The sequence below is a fragment of the Rhyacophila brunnea genome, unplaced genomic scaffold, assembly GCF_057557595.1.
Source record: "Rhyacophila brunnea isolate RB1 unplaced genomic scaffold, BYU_Rbru_1.0 scaffold_7, whole genome shotgun sequence".
NCBI classification, from domain to species: Eukaryota; Metazoa; Arthropoda; class Insecta; order Trichoptera; family Rhyacophilidae; genus Rhyacophila; species Rhyacophila brunnea.
The window spans coordinates 23,961,606-23,983,106 of record NW_028233339.1 but is presented as its reverse complement, the minus strand read 5'-3'; the positions used below and the strand labels follow the sequence as shown (position 1 = coordinate 23,983,106).

Here is a 21,501-nt window from a genome sequence, read left to right as displayed (position 1 = left end):
CAATCACTTCTATCCTATAAATATGGATGGGTGTGAGGATGACATTTTATGGGAAAAGAGAAATAATTTAGATAATACATCCATAGAGCAGTCATGATTAAAAAAATATACATGTTAAGTAATTCAAGCATTATATAAATGACAGACTTTATTTCACAATTAAAAAAAAAATCAATTCTCTTCCTAAATATTCAGGGACATAACAGTAGTTACCTCTTGAACTATAATTGTAATTGTTGTCTATTTGTATGATATTAATATTACATACTTATTTCATGTTTTTGCAATTATTTATATTATGCAAAAACCATGTAACTAACTATTCAATACAGACTCCCGTAGCGATTTATTCCTCATTGGTTTTTATTGTATTTCTTCGTAAATTTACATTGTCTTTTGATGATTGAACCTCTTTGTAGGTATACTGAAGTAAGTGATTGCATGAACTAATTGATTGTTTCAGGATGGGGATACTGCATTACTAAGAGCAGTTAGATCCCGTAATGCTGATATGGTACAATTATTGTTAGATAAAAAAGCAAAAGTTAATGCGGCGGACAAGCGGGGTGACACTTGTCTGCATATAGCCATGAGGGCTCGATCGAAGGTATATGATTTTTTCAATTTATTGAATCAATGATAAATTTAGTATTGTGGCAAGTTGTTAGTGATGGAGAAAATAATCAGGAAAATTTTAATTTGATCTTTTTTGCATTATTCTATTATTGATACTTTGTAGCTATATTTCTAATACACTGCCAAAACCTTGAGATTAAAAAAAATATTCTCTTATTAATAGCATTTATTTTGAGTTTCTCCGAATGACTTATTTGGTAGCCACTATCAAATCTAAAAAATATGCCACCACTTTACCTACAGTACTCTCACACACAGACCATTTCAATTTATTAGCATTTATTGAAAAGAATAATTAAAAGTACAATAAAAATTTCAATATCATTAATTTATGAGTACTTAGTTGTTAACTTGTTGGACATTGATTATATATTATTTATGATTTTGTTTATTTCAGGCTATTGTAGAAATCCTCTTAAGGAATCCTAAAAACAGTCAACTTCTGTATCGGCCAAATAGATCTCAAGAAACTCCTTATAATATAGATATGAATTATCCAAAGACAATTTTAGGACAAATTTTTGGCGCCCGTAAGTCTTAAATTTTTTGTAACATCGCAATTAAATAATTTAATATTAATTAATAAAATATTTTCTTATAATGGTTTATTTTCAGGACGTTTAAATACAAATGAAGACAACGAGAGCCTTCTGGGATATGAACTTTACAGTAGTGCTCTCGCTGACATGCTCTCAGAACCGAGTCTTTCTATGCCCATCACTGTTGGGCTTTATGCTCGTTGGGGCTCGGGAAAATCATTTCTACTCAATAAGCTCAGGGGTATGTTCAGTCTTCATCCATTCTATTTAATCTTCTACAATCGAATTCCTGGCCCAGTCCTTTGCATGCCTCAATGACCATGCGGATTCCTTAATGCATTCAGTGAATACAGCACACAAGTGTAATGCTTCCGTATAAATGGCATTCACATCATAAATATTCATAGCAATGATGTTGCAGAAGACCTTGTCTACTAGACAGAGCCTAAATATATGAAAATGTAGCTGAAAAAAGAACTCATAGATTAACGTTTAAATTAGCTTTATTCATAGCACACTGCATCTGTTGTGAACCGCAAGCAATCCAACATAATTTTAGATTCACTAACAGTGAATTCCATAAATTATTTAATGTCTAGATATCGCCAATATAAACTTTGAAACTGGTAATTTTATTATTTTGAAGGGGTATGTTTTATTAATGATCATTTCAAACACTAAACATGGCGTTTGACTTGTACCAGAACCAAAATATTCACATTATAATGCACCCTGTCAGACCACACTTTATTGTACAAAGAAAGGTAGCCAAATCCACTGAACTATGATTATTTAGAACATTTAGATGAATAATCACAAATTCTATAATATTTCAAGTGATATATCAACTACCAAAGATAGACATGTCAGCTACACTAGTTACCAATAATTCTACTACACTTAAAATGTTTCAGAAGGGCCATCAAGTGCTATACTAAAAATTCATAAGGCAGCCTCTAAAATAATCCAAACTCTACGGTTCATGACCTATTCAAAATGTTATTCGAGTGACTTAAGGTTTTAATATGTAACTAAAATAAACTGTATTCTTAGAGCGAACACTTTTTCTTCAAAAACTATCTTTTGGAAATTATGCTTTAGGTATTAAACTATTTTTTCATTCAATGAATAATTTACATGGTTTCAGAATGTAATTGAACATACACAATTTGACAAGTACATTAGCACTAATCCAGTGGATGCGGAGTCCTGTCGGGCATCGTATTTTTTTTCAAAGATTTTTTCTAATACGTAATATCTACTTATATAATATATAGGTATCTGGGGTGTTTCCAAATTGTAAATGCTTTATTTGTGATTAGTTAGGTCTAATAAAAATAATGTGTTAAATTTGCAGATGAAATGAAGAACTTTGCCCGGCAGTGGGAAGAGATCGGTTGGCGGTGGGGATGGGTGGTGACCTGGGGCGTGTGGCATGCGGGGGTGATCGGGGGTGCCATCGCCATGCTGGCCGGAGCCTCATGGATCCTTTCTTTATCGCTCACTATCTTGACTCATGTGCTACTTTATATTTTGTTATCCACAATGTGGTTCGCCAGCCACAAGTAAGTTTCAAATAAAATGCTATAAATAATACATACTGAAATATTAAATTCGACAAGAGTAAAATTTAGTTAGTTATGAAGACTCGTTCCTTTCCTTGGGTCTTTCTCGGCCATCTCATGAAAAGGTTTTTTTTTACAAATAGATTTTATCCACTTGCTCAACATATTAGGTCGATGATCTGCATCCACACATTGAAAAACAACATATGAATTTGCCAGACCTGGAATTCAAACCAAAGATTCACAACATAAGCGGTCACACTTTAGATGGTTGGTATATTTATCTCTAATTATTAATTATTTCGTTGCAGGTATGAATGGTCGTGGCCTTACACTGTGATGTTAGCTTTAAGTCACAAATTTAATTCGCTCAAATTAGTTCTTCAAGTTGTCTTCTGTCACCCTCCTGGACCACAATGCTCTCACAGTTTGCCTTCGCAACCTATAAGGTATAACATTTGAAGAATATCATATGAAGTATCAATTTTATTGTAAAATCATCCCAAATAAAACAGCTCTTATATTACAAAAAACTAAGTTAATTTTTGACAGGAAAAAAAATAATATTCATTAACTCATAACTTTGCTATGTAGTACCTACTTTGACAAAATTGCAACATATTTTAAGTATAATGTCACCTATTTCACGTATAATCACATAATATTGTCAAAATCAAACATAATTTCACACAATATAACGTAATGATATATAACTTCCAAAATCCGTCAACAGTATACGAAATGAATAATAATTAAAAACTTAGCGACTAAGTCCCCTCACGCACTGTCGACCAGTCTCCGGCAACCAAGTAAACAGCAACCACGAGGCATAAGAAAGGAAATTAGCATTTACGCACATGGTTGCGGCGACCAGTCATACTTTCTGGTTGCCGGAGTGCGTAAGGGGGCCTAATGTTACACATAGATGCCGACATATAATATTTTATTTTACTCACATTTATTGCAATCAAAGTAACGATATTATTATTTTAATTTGTTAATACAATTATATGTACAATGAAAAAAATAAACTAACATTAAAACCAACCACTTAAAACCCTGAGGCGGCCTGAAACAAAAAAACTTAATTTATCACAAATTAATCGGTATTTTGAAAATAAACATCTGATATTGTCATTTAAATAATGTAGTTATCTATTGTTTTCAGATTTCATTTCACCGACCAAGCCAAAAGCAGTACCCAAGAAGGCGAGGCGTCTGTTATTCAAATGGTGGTCAGTTTATCTGAAGCCTTGGAAAATCAATACGGCCGCATGTGCACCAGACTCTATCGTGCTTTTAGACCTAAACCAATTCGTGCTACAGCTGATTGGAGGTAATTTTACTTAAATCCATAACCGCACAAACATTCCAAAATTTTACACAGTTTTAGAATCACTTGATTCCATAATTATTAAATGTGCAGATATTGCCAAAACAAACTTGAATTTATAATATTAATACTATCGACTGAAGGTACTTGATGAAATTTTAATTTAAATTCTAATGGATTTAAGTTTTATACTATTCCATTTGACTATTCCCAATTTGTACTACCTCTTCCAATTTTGCACTATTCCAAATGGAATTGTACAAAACTTAAATCCATTAGAATTTAAACTTGAATTTGTTATGTATAGATAGATGTTGAAGCATTATTATTTGAATAAACAATCACGTAAAATTGCAAAAAATGTACATTAATAAATAATGCAAAAATGTCAACACTAAATTTAAGAAATATTAAAACGGCTTGCACTAGTGTTACAAGCACAGAAGGGTTTTTTATGTAATAAAATAAGCCAACATTATTTAGAATGTCTAAATGACATACTCAAAAGATCACAAACAATAGTATATTGCGTCCATTATTAACTAAACGTCAAAATAGGCTGCCAACAATGATGCATATTATAAACAAGAGTTTATAGCCACAATCTTCCAATGCGCCGCTCCACCATACATATACTGATTTATCTATAGGCTTTACCAAAGCATTTAAGTGTTAAATTCGTAAGTGGAATGTGCAAGCGAGATATGAAATTGAGTCTTAAGAAATTGTATATAAATATACAATAGAAAAGATTAACATATTTGGTTATTATTGGTATTATTTGAAAAGCTATCTAAGGGAGATTCTGGACCATGAGGTACGGCGCGTATCATTCATTAATTTTTTTTAAATTCATTTAAAACTGCATGTTTTTGTAATTTGTAATATTAAATTAAACAAAAGTTTTGTATCTTTATTTTTAGATGGCGTCGAATATGTTGCATTCCTCACATAATAGCTTTTGAGATTTGCTTTATGGCTATCGTATTTGGAATTTGTGTTTTAATACTCTATATACGAGATGGAAAAGCAGATACTCAGTAAGTCATAAATGAATTAAATATATTACTTATCAATCATCAGAAGCATCTTTCTGAAAGATGAACAGCGTTGCTTTGAAATTTAATATAATATTTTTTGATATAGGAGAACACAAATACAAGAAGGCATTTTAATGGGAGTTGGTGCTTTGATATCTTTGGCCGCAGTGGCCAATCTCTACACTTGGGGACGAATAGGTGCTGCACTATTACTGTCTCCTCGATCTCATATCAAGCGAAGCGTTGATAGACAGCCAGAAGGGTTCTTGCAGGCTCTTAGACCAGAAGTAACTCTTCTTACGGATATGGTAAATATTTTAATAGGCCTATTGATTCTATTAACAGTGGATATCTATGCTAATGTATGATATTTCACTTTCCATCAATTTTCTACTTACTTCTTAACTTAATAATTATTATTGTTTCACAATCTTTTAATTTATTAATTTGTATAAATGATAAGTAACTATATTCCTTGTCAGTTGGGCATAGTGCCTGTAGATGAGGTTGCAAAAAATTACCCAAATGAAAAGTACACAACAAGACACGTCTTGATTGATGGTAAAATGAAATGTTTCCTTATTGATGATAATCATTCCTTTGTTTGACAGGTGAAATGTTTGGACGCCTTCACCGGCCAACAGACAAGATTGGTCGTAGTAGTCGATGCCCTGGACAGCTGCGAGCAAGACCGGGTGTTGATTGTACTAAATGCAATTCACACACTCTGCTCCGACCAGCATAGTCCTTTCATCATCATACTGGCTATAGATCCTCACATCATCAGTAAGGTAACACACATATCAACACATTTTGTTACACTTTATTCATTGTACTATTCACATATAACTAGATAGTGTTTCAGATTAATAAAAAGGTACATATTGGGTTCAAATCTCAGATGGATAAACATTTCTCATGACTATTTTTCACATAAAATATAACAGTTACTTATACCCACCACCCACAGTGGCCTGGTTAGTAGAGATGTAATTTCTAAAGCTGTGGGTCACGGATGAAATCTTTGATCCAGTGCGCGAACCCAATCGGTTGGGGTAATGGCTAACAACCATTCCTTGTAAAAAAACGTATTATGTTAATATAACCTCCACTCCGTATGTGTTTTTTTTTTGATCATATGGGTCTCCACAGAAATTGGATTTTCTTTTATGAGTGTACCTCTCGATTATCGTTATTTAACCAACAGTATGTTATTAAAATCGGCTCCAGATGATATGTAGTAACCCATGTATAGAGTTTTAGGAAAAGGCTGACAACCAATCCTTCTAAAATCAACTGATACAGCATATCCACAATAGTTTATCAATGTGTTCCCATTCGTTTCATCTACAACTAAATTATCATCAGTGATTTTATTACACTAAATAATCTTTGTTTTTTTTTTGCAATTCAGGCTGTGGAAGTGAATAGTAGACGTGCGTTCTCTGAAAGTAACATTGGAGGCTGGGATTATCTACGTAACATGGTCCAGCTTCCTTTTTATCTTCAAAACTCAGCCTTGAGACGAGTAAAGATCGCTCAGCAGACTTCCCAAAGGAAACAAACTCTCGCTGGTACCGATGATATAACGGCATCATTACAGCGATCGGTGAGAGTGACAATTTGACTTAAAATAAAATTGCTCTGTGTAAACTTACTGCTAATTCTTAATGGAAAGACAATATAATTATTGTCTAACTAAAATAAAGCAAAACCTATAGGTAAACAGTACTTAGTCCACTTAATTTATAATCAGGATTCGTTCGTTTCATCAGTTCACAATGTTTGCAAAATCTTGCAAGTTCATCAAGCATTAATAAAACGATGAAGCATTTGAAAGTTTATCTTGGTTGTAGAGGAGCAATTTAACCTTAAACATCGACAGATGCAATTTTTTCTATTCCGCTTCTATGTGATTTGTTAAAATTGCTATTCTCAACTGTACTTAGACCAAGCTTATTGCATCGCTTTCTCTCACTTGGCGTCTTCTAACTAAGTCTTGTTTTCATTCAAAACTATTGAACATCATGCTAATCCTGTATATTTATAGATATTCGTACATTCGTTATTCAAAGGTTTGTTCCATTCCACTTCCAGAGGGAATACAACGACAATAAAGTCTCTGATCAAATGCAAATACTGCACATTAATCATTTTCTATCATCATCACTGAAAGTGGCAAATATACTAAAATCTGGGGATAGAGTCATTTGGTAAAAATTGCAAGAAATAATACATATATTGTTGTGCATTCGCCGGGCAGTTTTTATAGCTTGAGGCCAGTAATAGCTGAGCAGAATGAACATCAGTGCTCACATATATGTAATTGTTTGATTAATAATTTTATTATCAGGTATCAGCAAGAAGGCTTTCATCAGCATCTGAACTGATGTCAAGTCAAGAGAAGTTAAAAGGATTAGGAACTGCCAGCAGTTCCCGGAATGCAAGGAAACTTAAAATGTCCGAATCGGTTGCCTCATCTATGCAGTCTAACTTGCATAAGGTTGGGCTCACTAGTGGACCGGCTGATTTAAATAGGTATAATTTTTCAATGTTTCATGTATCGTTAAGGCCGTATGCATAGTAAAAGTCATAAATAAGTAGGTTTAATATGTGTTACTTGGAATGGGAACTTGTCTAACTCGCCCATTTCAAGTAATGTATAAGGCCATTTATTTACGTAAGTAAGACTACGCATAAGGCTGTTAGTAAATAATTATGTGTATATAAAAAGAAGACAGTATAATATTATCTGCTCACAAAGAAATACTAATTATTTTGTAACTGCCAAGAAAGCACGATGCGACTTTTAAACATATGCTGGCGATATGTCACAAACGCTGTATGTAGTGAAGCAATAGCCAAGGTATAGAGATGTTTGTGAAATGGATGGAGAGTTTGCACTAAGCGGGCAACAGAGACAGCAATGTAGGTACCTCAATGAACTGGGAGATTTTTTGTTTCCTTCATGTCCATAGTGAGGTGTCAGCCAGAATATGAGAGCCACACTGTAAATTCATTTTCACTTCTTGTATGTACATATTATCTATGTATATGCTCATTTAAATTTATTTTTAGTATGTGTTCTAACTGTAATACATATTTCTTTTAGAGTTCTTCTCACAGATGACTACTTCAGTGATGTTAATCCACGGAGTATGCGTCGACTTATGAATGTTCTCTACATCACAGGTATGATATTACGTTATATTATCACTAAAACATTTTTATATACGAGGCTCTCAACCCTTTTCTAACAGTATGACATTCATGACACATGTATGACATTCACCATTGCAAGAAATCTGCATCAGCTGTATTTAAAAAAACTATTTCACGGCACACCAGTGTGTCACAACTCACAACACTGTAGTTCGTTTCTAAGGACAAATATGAATACATTTTTCTATCAACTAATATAACATGTGAAAATTTTCTGTTTATTGAGATGTTATTTCTTTTTTCATTGCAGGGCGATTACTGAAAGCTTTTCAAATAGAATTCAATTGGTATCACTTAGCTTCTTGGGTAAATTTAACCGAACAATGGCCATTCAGAACTTCATGGATAATCTTGCACCATGAAATGTTTGAAGAACATATCGATGACGGCACATCATTAAAACAAATATACGATAAGTAAGAGACTTTTTTAGTTTTTCAGCTTAAGACATTATTTATGATTTTATCTATCGGTAAACATTTTCCATTTTTCACATCTTCATTCCTAAGTAGCTTATATTGTCTTTCACAAAGTGGAGGTTATACTAAGTTTTTTTTTAGAAGGAATGCTTGTTAACCATTTTCCCAACCCATTGAGTGCTTACTCTGAATTCTCTGCCACACTCCACCAAGAGGTCATGAGTGACAGGCGAAGGTGTTATAACTTGATGATAATTCACACATTTTGACTTTCAGCACTTACCATGTTAGGAGTACATAAAGAATGCCATACCATTCTACTTTGAAATAAGGTAATTTATTTTGACGACATCACAATAGTTTTTCACCCAGACATCAAATTGTGACAGTCGGGAAACTGTTTATAGGTACATCAAGGTGTCTTATTCTTTTTTTAATACTACAACAGGCCATGCGACCCAATGACAGTATAGTGAAACAAAGCATCGAACCCGGAGCCTATGACATTGTTAATATCATTTTGATTAATTACATTGTCAAGACTATATTGTGCCTTCGAACATATCACATGATATATAATAAACTAAATACAACACTCTCCCCTATAAGATTGTTATAAAACTCTTGTTTTCGATCTGGTTGCAGAGTTCGACCAAATATTCCAATTCTGAGAGAAGCTGAGCCGTTGATGGACCTTGACAGAGATGAACGGAAACTTGATGTCTTTTTAGGATTCCATAGAACAAGTCTGCTCGCTGCCGATCTAAAAATTTTCTTGCCATTTACCATTAACTTAGATCCCTACATAAAGAAAGTCATCAAAGGTAATGTACCTCAATGTTTTATCTGTTGAATTTAGTATCTTCTCTTATACAACTAACATATTTCAATATTATTTTTTTTTATTTTTTTTAATACTAAGTACAATAGGCCAGCAGTAATTCTGACAAGCAAAATTTAAATTAAAACCCGGACATTAAAATATTTAAGACTTCAAAAACAGGACATACTCATGATCTAGTGAACATATTACGGAAACCCTATTTATTTTTAGTGATAATTTTGTCTTGTTTTATAAATGCAAATTACAATACATATTTGGCTTAAATATTTACAGATGAACAACAGCAACATAATATTGATACAGATGTACCACCTATGATGAATCCGGCAGTATCTCAAAAACCCTACAATAAGTTCTACAACAATCGCAAGCAGGTTAATAATTTTCCCCATAATTATTACCAACAAACTATATTCAGTCTGTTTACTAGCCACGAAATGATTCGTAATCCTCCGGTGATGTAAACGTTTGAATGTCAAAATGTACAATATCCATGTTATGTATGGTTTTTTAAATCTTGATTTTTCAATCCAGTTAAAACCGGTTCTGTGCCAAAGCGAACTAGTTTGCGGATATGGCCGGGCGTCAGTGGCGAAGGGTGGAGGTAGGCTGTTAAGATCTGCCATAAATAGTGCACATTAAACTTTTTCAGACATACATATTTGTTTTCATTGAAATAAGACTACAATTTACAGATAGTGTAGGTTAGATTTTAAAATTCAATTAAACCCTGAGAAACCAAGCCATAATAGATATTAGTCAAAAAATACATGTCTATCTATAAAATATCTAAAATTATGCAATTAAATCATACATAACTTTGAGTATTTTATAGATAGAATAATATTTTTTATTTATTATAGTTTGGTTTACGCAGGGCTTAATGAATCAAAAAAATGAACCAAAAATATGTGTAATATGTAGTTTTAATCCAACGAAAACAAATAACTATGAATGAAAAATTGTACACAATTTTGTCGTATTGCCCAAATTAGACCAAATCTATTATGGTTTCGTTTAGGCGGGGTTTAATTGATTTTTAAAAACTAACTAATACCATCTGTAAATTGTAGTCTTAGTTCAATAAAAACAAATACATATGACTAACAAAGTTTAGTGTGCACTATTTATAGCGAATCTTAACGGCCTACCTCCATCCTTCGCCACTGCCGGGCGTACAGTGCCAGCCATACAAAAAATGCGAACTTATGCTCTTGTCTTTGAAGACAGAACGCCAGTATCAGGCTTTTGTTTTGAATAATTTAAAATTCGAAAGAATGCTGGTCCAATAATGAGACATTTAGCATATGATTGTTTATGATAAACTTTCAATATATTTAAAAAAAAAATGATAATAAGGTTTATTTTTGCTAAAAAATTCGCGGCCTCTCACTTGCCGCCATACAAAACCTCCCGGCACTTAATGGGATAATTTTTTTACAACCAAATCTCAAAGCTAATTTCATGCCTCCGATTTGAGCGTAGCAATGTAGCATGACGAACACATCTGGTATTATTTATGTACTTATAATATTTTTTCTAGTCCGGGCAAATTATAATTATTTATAAGTGAGTCGGGAAACGAAATAGTGAGATTAATATTTATTTATTTAGAAAAAAGAGTATTGTGGCATTGCAGCTATTGACCAATGTGCCATAATAATAACATAGTAGATATAAAAAAGACATACCTACAACTTTCTTCAATATTTCGATGCAAACTTTTTATATTTCATTCGACATGATAATAGTTAATTGACTTTTTGACAATCAAATGAATATTTTAAAAATATTTAGTTTAATTCGCAAGAACCCTCAGTCAATAATATGAATGTATTATCAATATTATAATAATTATCTATCTATCAAAAGAATTATGTATAGTGTACTTTATCATTTGAGATTTGTTTTTCAGTGAAGCTTCGTGTATACATTTTCATGCAATAATTGTGTTTTTTTTGAATAGCCGAGAGCCCCTACACTGCCGCCAATATATGGAGGAGGAACCCCTGGGGGCTGGCCTAATTGGTCGGAAGGGCCTGCACAGGCCTCGCCCCAGCCTAACATGCAATCGGCTGCTATGTACTCTTTCCCACATCCACATGTAAGTTGTACATATCTGAACAAGGTAACTTTTTTACAAATAAGGAGTTCACAAAGTCATGAGTGAGGCTTCAAATACCTATTTGACAAAAATTACATGAAGTTTAATCTAGAGCAAGGACGCACTAGGTTGCGCGTAAGGCCAACAACTATTCCTTGTAAAAAGTCTGTTAATATAACCTGAACTCTACAGAGGCCCAAATGGTAATTAACATGTTATTATTAACTTCAACATAGTAAAATGGTGAATAGTTTGTATTAAAATTGATTAAAGACCATGTGTAATAATTTATTTGGACCTTATATGAACAATTTATTATAAATATCACTCAATCGTCCCTACAATGTCACTGTTTTTGGTACTATGGTCAAATGAGCCAAAGTACGCGAGAGTTTTCACATCACCACAAGGGTAGGTTAGTGTAAATAAATGTGTAAAAAAGTATTTTAATATGTAACTGGTTTTAATATAAAGTTATTAGCATTTTATGCCTAATATTGGATTTCACTCCATGGATTCATTGCAACATGTCTAATTTAAATGTTTTTGCCCAACAAATACTGTACTGTCAGATATAAAAAATAGCAACAAACTTAACAATATAATGGATCATTTGAGATAGATACCCTAGTTATTAAATATTGAAAATAGTGATGCAGAATTTGTAATAACATAATATTTAACTTTGATATTGATTTACTAAACTTGGTTGCCTATGACACTTTACTGTTGTATCCTCAGTACCTGAAATTTTTATTATTATTATTATTTATTGAAATTTACTTGGAATGATTAAGAGATACTGACTTGGCTTGTATCTTCCAGGGTGAACTGAGTGACGTCCGCCTTTCGCGGTTGGGTCTTGGAGCTATTTGCTCCATGGTGGAGCGAGAGTTACCGAGTGCGGCCGCCTCCCTCACTCCACAGCTGAGGCGACACAATATTTCCGGTCGCGTCCTCAGACACTGTGACCTTCCCGATCTCAAAGAGGTAACATACTCAATCAATAACGTCAACTGTATAGCCTAGTACCCACACACATTCTTGCTTGACAGTTTCGCTCGATCGAACATGTTGACTTGGAAGCATGCTCGTTGTTGCGTCCACACACTCGAGCAGCTCGACACAAGACGCTCAGTCAAAGCGCACGCATTGAGTCATGCTCAAGCGAATTTTTGTCGAGCATCGAGCAGGAATTACGGACCTTGAATCTTTTACGTATTGTATTGACCCGTTTGCTCGATATCGAACAAAAAAGTATCGAGCGAGATGGTAAACATGTTGAGACATGTTCGAATGAGCGTAAAACCATTGAGCAAGAACGTGCGTGTGTACTTAGCATATGTTCAACTTATGGGTTACAAGGTTTGGCTTAACTGTCCTAATAATAACTATATTTTATTTTGCTTCAAGTCACAGGCATACAGAATCACTAATCATATTAACTAGGCCAGTGGTAATCTAAGAGTGTGTGAGCAATACCCAAGAGTGCCCCAAGGTATTTAAATAAAATGATAATTCCCAGACAATCTTGTATCAATTGACTGATGCATCATCACAACAATATATTCGTAAGCTTTAGAGCCTATTTTTAACAAAATTTAAACTACTCTTCCCTTATTGCACATAAGTCAATGTCGGATATGACTTCAATTGCAAATGGCTAGTCACCAATCGACACTTCAGATATGCTAAAAAAATTCTCTAGAATGTGATTCAGAAGGGGAAATATTCATTATAAGGGGGCAAAGTGAAATGAAAAAGTTTGAAAACTGCTGAAACAGGATTTATTAAGTAAAACATGACTGACATTTGAAAGCCGGAAGGCAAACGACAACCTGGTTGACCTCGTACAAAATAGAGGGATAGTGTCTAGTTAGATTTAATGACCTCGGTCATCCTAAATTGGAGAGAAGCAGCTTTGGACAGACTTTGACGGAGACAAATGCTGGAGGACACTAAGTCCCACACAGGTTTGTAGCGCCAGGAATAAAAAGAAGAAGAAAAACATAGCCATGATGACAATATGTTAGTTGAATTGTATTTTACAAGATTGATTGACCTTAATGTTGGTTAACCTCCAATAGACAACTCCATATTAAAATATTTGCAATAATTTTACTACTTATTATGTTTTTATTTATTTATTTCTGTCTTCAGGTACTTGGGTTGAACTTTGGAGATTGGGAATTATTCAAACTGCTTATTCTCACCCTTCGCGAATTGGAGTCAGGGATGCCGCCCAATAGCGCATCCCTTATTCAAGGTTTGTTGAACAGATTTTATGTATTGAATCGTTCAACATTCTTTTCATACATTTGCACCTAAGTACTGATACCACCTGTGATTTGAGGCCTCACTGCTATTGCCAGAACTTCCATTAGTGCCCTTTCAACTAGAACCATTTAAAGATTGTCAATAGACAATGTCATTAACACTGGCTAACCTCTTTCTATAGACCAGGAATGGGCATATATGATGTCAACGAGAGCCACATTCTGGATTTTCATATATGATATAAAGAGCCACACCATTGTCATGTTCTCACGTGGCATTAAATACACAAATTCATATTTAATTATGTTTTTAAACAAATCTCAATTGCCATATAAAGTATAAAAAGGAAATCTCGCAATAATACCAATAAATAATGGGGAAAGAAAGTATCAGCTATATTTTTATTTAGAGATATTGGTAGTCGCACTTAACCTTTGACTTGCTTAACTTTGCCCACGTCTGCTATAGACCGTCATAAATATGCCTGCCTAGACATTATAGAGATATAACAATATGACAAAATCTAATTTGCTTCTTAACATTGTTATACTACTGAATTAAATTAAAATCCGCATTCCATTCTTTGAACTGGGAACCCAATTGAATTAATATTTGGTACAAATGCAAAATATGGTATTTTACTAATGAATGAATAATAAAATAAGTGCTCCAAGATTTCAGCTAATATTTTAGAATAATCCCCTCCCCCTGGTGATATATGCACTAATGTTTAATGTATGCCTACAGAAAAAGAACGGCCTGAAAAGGAACCCAAAAGAGTCTCCCATGATTCACAAAAAAGCAAACCGTCCAACATGGAGAAACAGGTAAATTAAATTGTTATGTAACTTATTTTTCTTTAATTAGTCTAGTTTCTTCATTCCTATGTACTATTCTGCTTATAACTTACATTCAATCTAAAATAATTTTGAATGACATAATAATATACTTCAAACTTAATCAAAATGTCTCTATGATTCACTCTAAATAATACTAAAGACAACCTCTTTCTATTTTATGCTCACTTCAATATCTCGGAACAGACTTACGGTCAAGAATATCAGGTAAATGTATTATTGCCATATTTCTTACATGACTATTAATTTCTCTTTGTTTTAAATTTAGTGTTGCGAATTTTTAATCAATTCTCATGTATTATCTATGTATTATCTTTCAGGGTGTATTTTTAATAAACATGTCAACTATTCTTGTAACTAAATTTAAGGAGACGGTGATTGTATAAAACCAACCCTAGTAATATGTATTAATTTAATTTAATAAACTATTTTTGTTATTCAACGAATAAGACACAAGGTTTGAGAATGTAACATTCTATATCTTGATTATACATAATTTGAAAACATCTCATGCATCACACTAGAAAAAATCATTTTGTAGAAAAAATACGACACCCGACGGGAATTTAACCTGTATCTGCTAGATTCGCGCCAGTATGCTTTTCCAATTATGTACTGTTATATTTTTATACACAAGAGTACATCTGTGATGGTTGAGTGGTAAAATATCCGAAAACCATAGGTATCTGGTCTGAATCCTACGCTTGGCAAATTCACATTGTGTTACTTCAATACATTTGGATTCAGATCATGGACTAGGTTTAATAAACATTTCTCGTAAAAGAACATGTATGAAACCTCTTCCTTCAAGGTCCCCCAGATCCACATAGAATTGTAGAGCTTATTCAAAATATACATTTTTATAATTGGGTTCATTCTTATGTTTGATTTTGTAATGGCATTCAAGAAAATTAATTTTCTATTCCACAAACATAATTGGTTTTTTAAACCCCTGATAATAAATTATTTTAAATAAACGATAATCAAATACCTCGATTACAAATGAGAGTTTTCAATGACACAAACGTGATTTGTCTATTGCAGGTAACTTTGGAAGAACAAATGATTTGCGGAGCACTGCAGACCCTAAACGAGGAAGCACTAGAAGACGTGTTGCTGGGGGAGCCCCCCGTCGCCACAGGTGAGCCACCGCTCCCCCTCCCAACCATCAGCGAGCACCTCCCGGGCAGCCCCACCCTCAAAGCCGTCCCCACCATCCTCCTCAACCACTACGATCCGTCTGACGACGCCCAATGCACCTCAAATGACTACGGGAGCGGTGACCCGCCGGAACTGGACGAGATCACACTCACTCACATCCACGTCAACAATAAAGAAGCCCCGAGAGTCAAATTCGAAAACACCGCTAAGTCTTCCGCTTTTAACGATCTGAACAACAGAGAAAACAAAAATTTAGAGCCCACCGTTATTATAATGCCGGGAACTAATTCGAATTGCCGCTCGGAGCGCATCGTGCTCAATATGCCGTCCGATGATTCTGAGGAGCATGCCTGAATCAATCGGCCATTCTGTTTACCCTGTGTGCACTTATTTAATACTGCCGAAAACAGTTCCTGCTTAGTCGCAATCGAAAATAAACAGTTAAAATTCTTTAAGTTTACCGCTTGCTCGGAGGAAATTATAATGACAATACTCATGACATTCGGTTTCAAACTCAATATCCTGTTATGTCATATTGACAATAATAACTAGAAAACTATTATTTCAATAGACTACATACATAAGTAGATGGTAAATACATAATGCTATTCTCTTTCATATTATGCAATATGTTGTTGAGATTATTAGCATTTAATTAATGCTAAATTATTGTACTATTCCTTTTCAATTGATCATATTACAATATGAGTGACATAAATGCACTTATTTATTATTTCCAGTGAATAATTTTCGTTCACTATTCATTTTAATAATCAATTATGTAAATAATAAACATTTCTTTGAATGATAATTATGTTTCTGTATAATACAATTAATTGTATTTAAAAAATACATGTTTCACAATAATTTAGATATTATGTACAAAAGTATTTTAATTATATTCATTACCTAATCTAGCGTACATACAATGAGTAGATGGGATCCGAAATAGGTCATTCGCATGTGAATTTCAATTTGTTTCGGGATTTGGCCTCATTTTGGTTTTCATCGATTCATAATATTATTACACCATTATACCAGCAATCTCAGTTAATTGGGAGCAATACTCTGCATATTGTGTTATCATTGTCATCATTTATGCATGGTTTTATTAATGTTTGAAATATACTGCCCTTTCATTTTTGTGAATATTCTGTCATTCCTTTGTACAACGATGTAACAGCTAGCTGTGATCTATTCGTGTGTAAGGAACCATTGTGATTTTTTGAAAACATCCATTGCAGTATTAATTACCATTTTTTTAATTTATAATTTTATTTATGAAATATTTTATAAGTATATTATTATTTTTATGTTCAGCCATATTAACCTAATTACCATTAAAATAATCAATTTTAGAATTGTATTTATTTATTACCGATATTTTTTATTATACCTGTAGCCAGTTATAAATCCTTAAATTGGTGAAATTGACCTTGCATGTTCAAAAAAATATATCATAATTCATGTCCAGAATTCCATGTCTAAAATATTTTATACTTATCAGCTTATGACACTAGAAACTGGTAATTTCATATAAAAAAACATATGTAAATCTGGCCAAGAATTGTTACACATTTGATTTTATTTTTGTTTAAATTGTATATATTTTGCCTGGTTTGTTGTTTGCTAGTGAAAATTTAACAATTTTCAATTATTTTATTTTAAAATTGTATTTTGCTATTCATATTATGTTTTTTGTATTATTTTTTTATAATAAATTAAATAAAAAGATTGCCCAATGCTACATCGGGTTTTATTTTTATTCGCATGTGTTTATTTTGTAGTTCAGGCTGTTAATGTTAAATGCATGAATGTTTTCATATTTCAAAAAATCATTGCAACCGTTTCATATGAAAACTTTTATTATTGGTTATTTCATTTACACTAAAATTAGAACAGATCTTCATAAATTCAACTACACATTTATTATTAATCACTAAGCTAGTCGCAGTAAAAAATTAAAACATCCATTTAATCTAGGGAATGATTAAAATATCCAAGCAAACAAAGGGTATCGACTCATAAATAAGCTGTCTTCTGCACAGTATATAATAAAAATCATGAAAATATTTTTTTCATTACGTACATGATGTAAGTTTATCAATTTAGCAACGATTAATATCAAAATTTATCATCCCCAAGTGGTCTGTATTTTCCATGTGTACTACCGATAGAAATTAATTTATATTTCAATAAAACTGTTTATATATTTAGTTTCAGATGAAAGTGAATCAATTCAGTTGGTTTTATTGGCACCAGGTGGCGGATGGCAAGCGACAACTCCTCCGACTTCCGTTACAGCATCACCACAACTGCCTCGCAAAGCCGATCCGTCTATTCTTAAGCCCAAAGGAAGTATAAAACAAGCGTCGAAAAAGCATGTTTCCATAAATGAAAAAGGGTTTAGCTTCGGTTCCAATTCCAGTCTAAAAAATATGGATATAACTCCCATAATAGTAAAATTTGAAGACGAAATAGAGAGACCATTTTATTCTCAGTCAGGATCCAATGCCAACCGATATGAGCCTGACTATAATACTAGAAAGATCTCTTCTGATAATACTGCTAATTCAGATGGGAAACAGAGAGTTTCCATCCAAAATATCAAAAATAATGAAGTCGTGTGGCAAAATCTGCAAAACCAAACCGATATAGACAAATCAGCCGCCGTTACTCAGCTTTCACAGGAGCATTGTAGTATTGACTGCATAGTCGTATCGACGGAGACTCCGCAATTGACAGATAGTGGTGAAGTCGCCATGAGAAGAAACTCTAAGTCTTCAAAACCAAGGCCGTCGTCGCTATTACTTATGAAGGAAGATGTTTCTATTGATCCAAACATGCAAGCATTTTCTGCTCGGTCGAAATCAGCCGACGGCTCTTCTCAGACTGACGATGCGAGCATTCAGGCGAATGTTATAACTCCTAAAATTCAAACAACCTCCGGTGATAATATAGAACAATCCTCAAACACTGAACTTATAACACGACTGAAGGAAAAAATCTTTAGCAGAAACCCTTCAACTGATAAAATATTTAAGACCGGAGATTTTGAAAGCGACGATGAGTCCACTCCTTTAGTTTCTTCGGAAAGATCGTCACCTTCGATATCCATTAAAATTCACAGAAATGTCTCAAAAGACGATAGCAAATCGAATGTGTCCGTACACAACCCATCCACCAGTAGTGAAAGTTCTTCACATCATAGCTCACCCGGCAGTTCCAAATATCATTCGCCTCTTCAAACTAATAAAAGAAAGCGTTTTAACAAAGCTGATTCTCGACACAAATTTTGTCCGGAAAAGATAGAATGTATTACTTCCGATGCTACAATGAGCGTTGAATTTAGCCCTAACTCGGATCATAGTTCTAGTGAATCCCACAATCACCATACCAATGATGATGGGAAATGTGAGTCAATGTACTATGATACTTTACCTATAGGCGATGAAATACTAGCCGTTCAAGAGTACAGTAATAATTCAAATAGAGTTGAAACCCCCGTCGATAATAAGTCTATTTGCAGTTCTCGTTCACCTAGCGTTCAATCGTTAACATACCTGCTGGACTCCCATCATAACGTCGAACATTTACCCCACTCCATTTCCGATACAAGTTTAAGAAGTAACTCTTTATGGCGCCAAGATGCGGTTGATGACCATGATGATTGGAAAAATCCTGAATCTTCCGTCTGACTAACCGATCAACAGTGTGATAGCGATATATGATAATTCACCAAAAACATTTTTCTCAATAAAATAATTACTTCAACCCAACTGCGAATTTTATTTTAATGGTGGTAATATTTTCATAAAATGAAAAAATACTTATGCACCAGCTTATTATTGAGCCGCATAATTATTTGTATATATTATTGTAAGTTAGGTCTTATGATAAGAACAGTTCAGTATTTTATTGCATTTAAATGTGATATTTTTTAAAATAATAATTATCATTGTTAATAAAAAGAATTCAACAATTTACTGACATGCTTATTTTTTATGTTTCAATGTAGTAGAGTAGGTTTCAATGTAGTAAGTGTAAGTCGACCAATCAATAACTATAATTATTAACACTTTACCTGCAGCAAAAATTACATAAAGTATATATGCCAAATACCGACAATTTTTAAAAAAAATCGACAAATTTCGATTGCTAAATTAAAAATCATACAACTTTTGAACCTATCAATATGTTATATCAATCAAATTTTAATCATCTACTATCACTGATCTATCACACAGGGTTATTAAGTACTGTAATATCAATATGTAATAACATTTTTCTGTACTCTTTCTGTAATACCAATAAATAATAACACTTCACTCGCCGCCACATTGGAACGCCGTTTATGACTGTACAGAAAAATTCACACATCTGGCATACATATAAACACAATACAGGTTTGATGGATAAAAATATCTATGGATGAGTACATCTAGTGCAAGTAAAATCAAATAAAATGAATTTCTAAAATGTCTGCCTGCGAAAAAATGCGAAAAATAAATGTTTTTTTTATTATGAATTAATATTTAGAGGATGTTCAATCGTCTGTTGATAAATTTTTAATGCAACAATCACATAGGCATCGAATTTATTTTGTATGGCAAAGTTGCACATGTCTAACATGACACATCAGCGGCTCCAGTTATTTGTATTTGATGGCAACAGGTCACCACAGTGGCGGGAGTGGTAGGTAATGTCCATTTCAAGCCAGTGCAGTGGAACCAATATGAGGTTTGATAATTTCCTTTGAACACACTGTCGTTTCATCGAAACAAGATTTATTTTCAACATGAAAGTATGTAAGACAGAGTAAATGAATATGGTCCTACCTAGTATAGAGGGAGAAGACTTAACAGACATTCTATGTCGTAGAATGTCTGTAGAATCTACGAGGATTGGTTGTTAACCATTTACTCAACGCATTGGGCTCATGCCCTAGATCCAAACATACATTGATTGGAAAAAAACATGAATTTGACCCAGTTACAGGAATCACACTCACATCCCGTGGAATAAGAGGTGAATGTGCTAGCCTTTACTAAATCCGCAGTGGGTGTGACATAAGGATGGATGTAGGTATCGCAAATTCTCAATACATTGTGTCAAAAAGTAAGTTATTGAAGTATTTCAAAGACAGCTAGGTCCTTTGGAATCTTTTCTGTTGGTTTGAAACTGAAATAATTTATTTTAACACATAAGTGTGGTTATAATAAAAAGAGAGGATGAGGGGTAACCAAAAAATAGATACTTACAAATTTTTTCATTATTTAGCATTTAGCTGAGTTAAACTAAACTAGTTTTATCATATCCAAATCACGGCTTAAAGCTAAACAGGATTATTTCTACTTTTTGTATAATCGGATTACAATAATCTTGATAACAGTAGGCTTTAAAATTAACGTGCTTGCGAAATCGCTTTTGCACCGCTTCGAGCCGATTTATATATGTAACGTACTGTGGATTCCACACGACAGAGGCATACTCAACTAAGGATC

General features: G+C 33.4%; 1 protein-coding gene across 8 annotated transcripts in view; it reads left to right on the top strand.

Moving 5' to 3' along the window:
* Positions 1–19,986, top strand: part of Arms (Ankyrin repeat-rich membrane spanning) — a 133,403-nt gene extending 113,417 nt beyond the window's left edge. For all 8 annotated transcript variants that reach the window (XM_085958410.1, XM_085958405.1, XM_085958407.1 and 5 more), the window contains 21 exons: positions 464–607; positions 1,034–1,166; positions 1,252–1,416; positions 2,533–2,740; positions 3,052–3,189; positions 3,909–4,076; positions 4,997–5,113; positions 5,220–5,421; positions 5,725–5,904; positions 6,528–6,722; positions 7,467–7,651; positions 8,226–8,305; positions 8,586–8,751; positions 9,400–9,578; positions 9,872–9,972; positions 11,565–11,702; positions 12,528–12,692; positions 13,863–13,968; positions 14,727–14,806; positions 15,881–15,977; positions 18,215–19,986. In XM_085958410.1, coding sequence (XP_085814536.1) covers positions 464–607; positions 1,034–1,166; positions 1,252–1,416; positions 2,533–2,740; positions 3,052–3,189; positions 3,909–4,076; positions 4,997–5,113; positions 5,220–5,421; positions 5,725–5,904; positions 6,528–6,722; positions 7,467–7,651; positions 8,226–8,305; positions 8,586–8,751; positions 9,400–9,578; positions 9,872–9,972; positions 11,565–11,702; positions 12,528–12,692; positions 13,863–13,968; positions 14,727–14,806; positions 15,881–15,977; positions 18,215–19,695 — 4,428 coding nt within the window. In that variant the 3' untranslated portion in view covers positions 19,696–19,986. The remainder of the gene's footprint in view (positions 1–463; positions 608–1,033; positions 1,167–1,251; positions 1,417–2,532; positions 2,741–3,051; positions 3,190–3,908; positions 4,077–4,996; positions 5,114–5,219; positions 5,422–5,724; positions 5,905–6,527; positions 6,723–7,466; positions 7,652–8,225; positions 8,306–8,585; positions 8,752–9,399; positions 9,579–9,871; positions 9,973–11,564; positions 11,703–12,527; positions 12,693–13,862; positions 13,969–14,726; positions 14,807–15,880; positions 15,978–18,214) is intronic.
* The last annotated feature ends 1,515 nt before the right edge of the window (positions 19,987–21,501 follow it).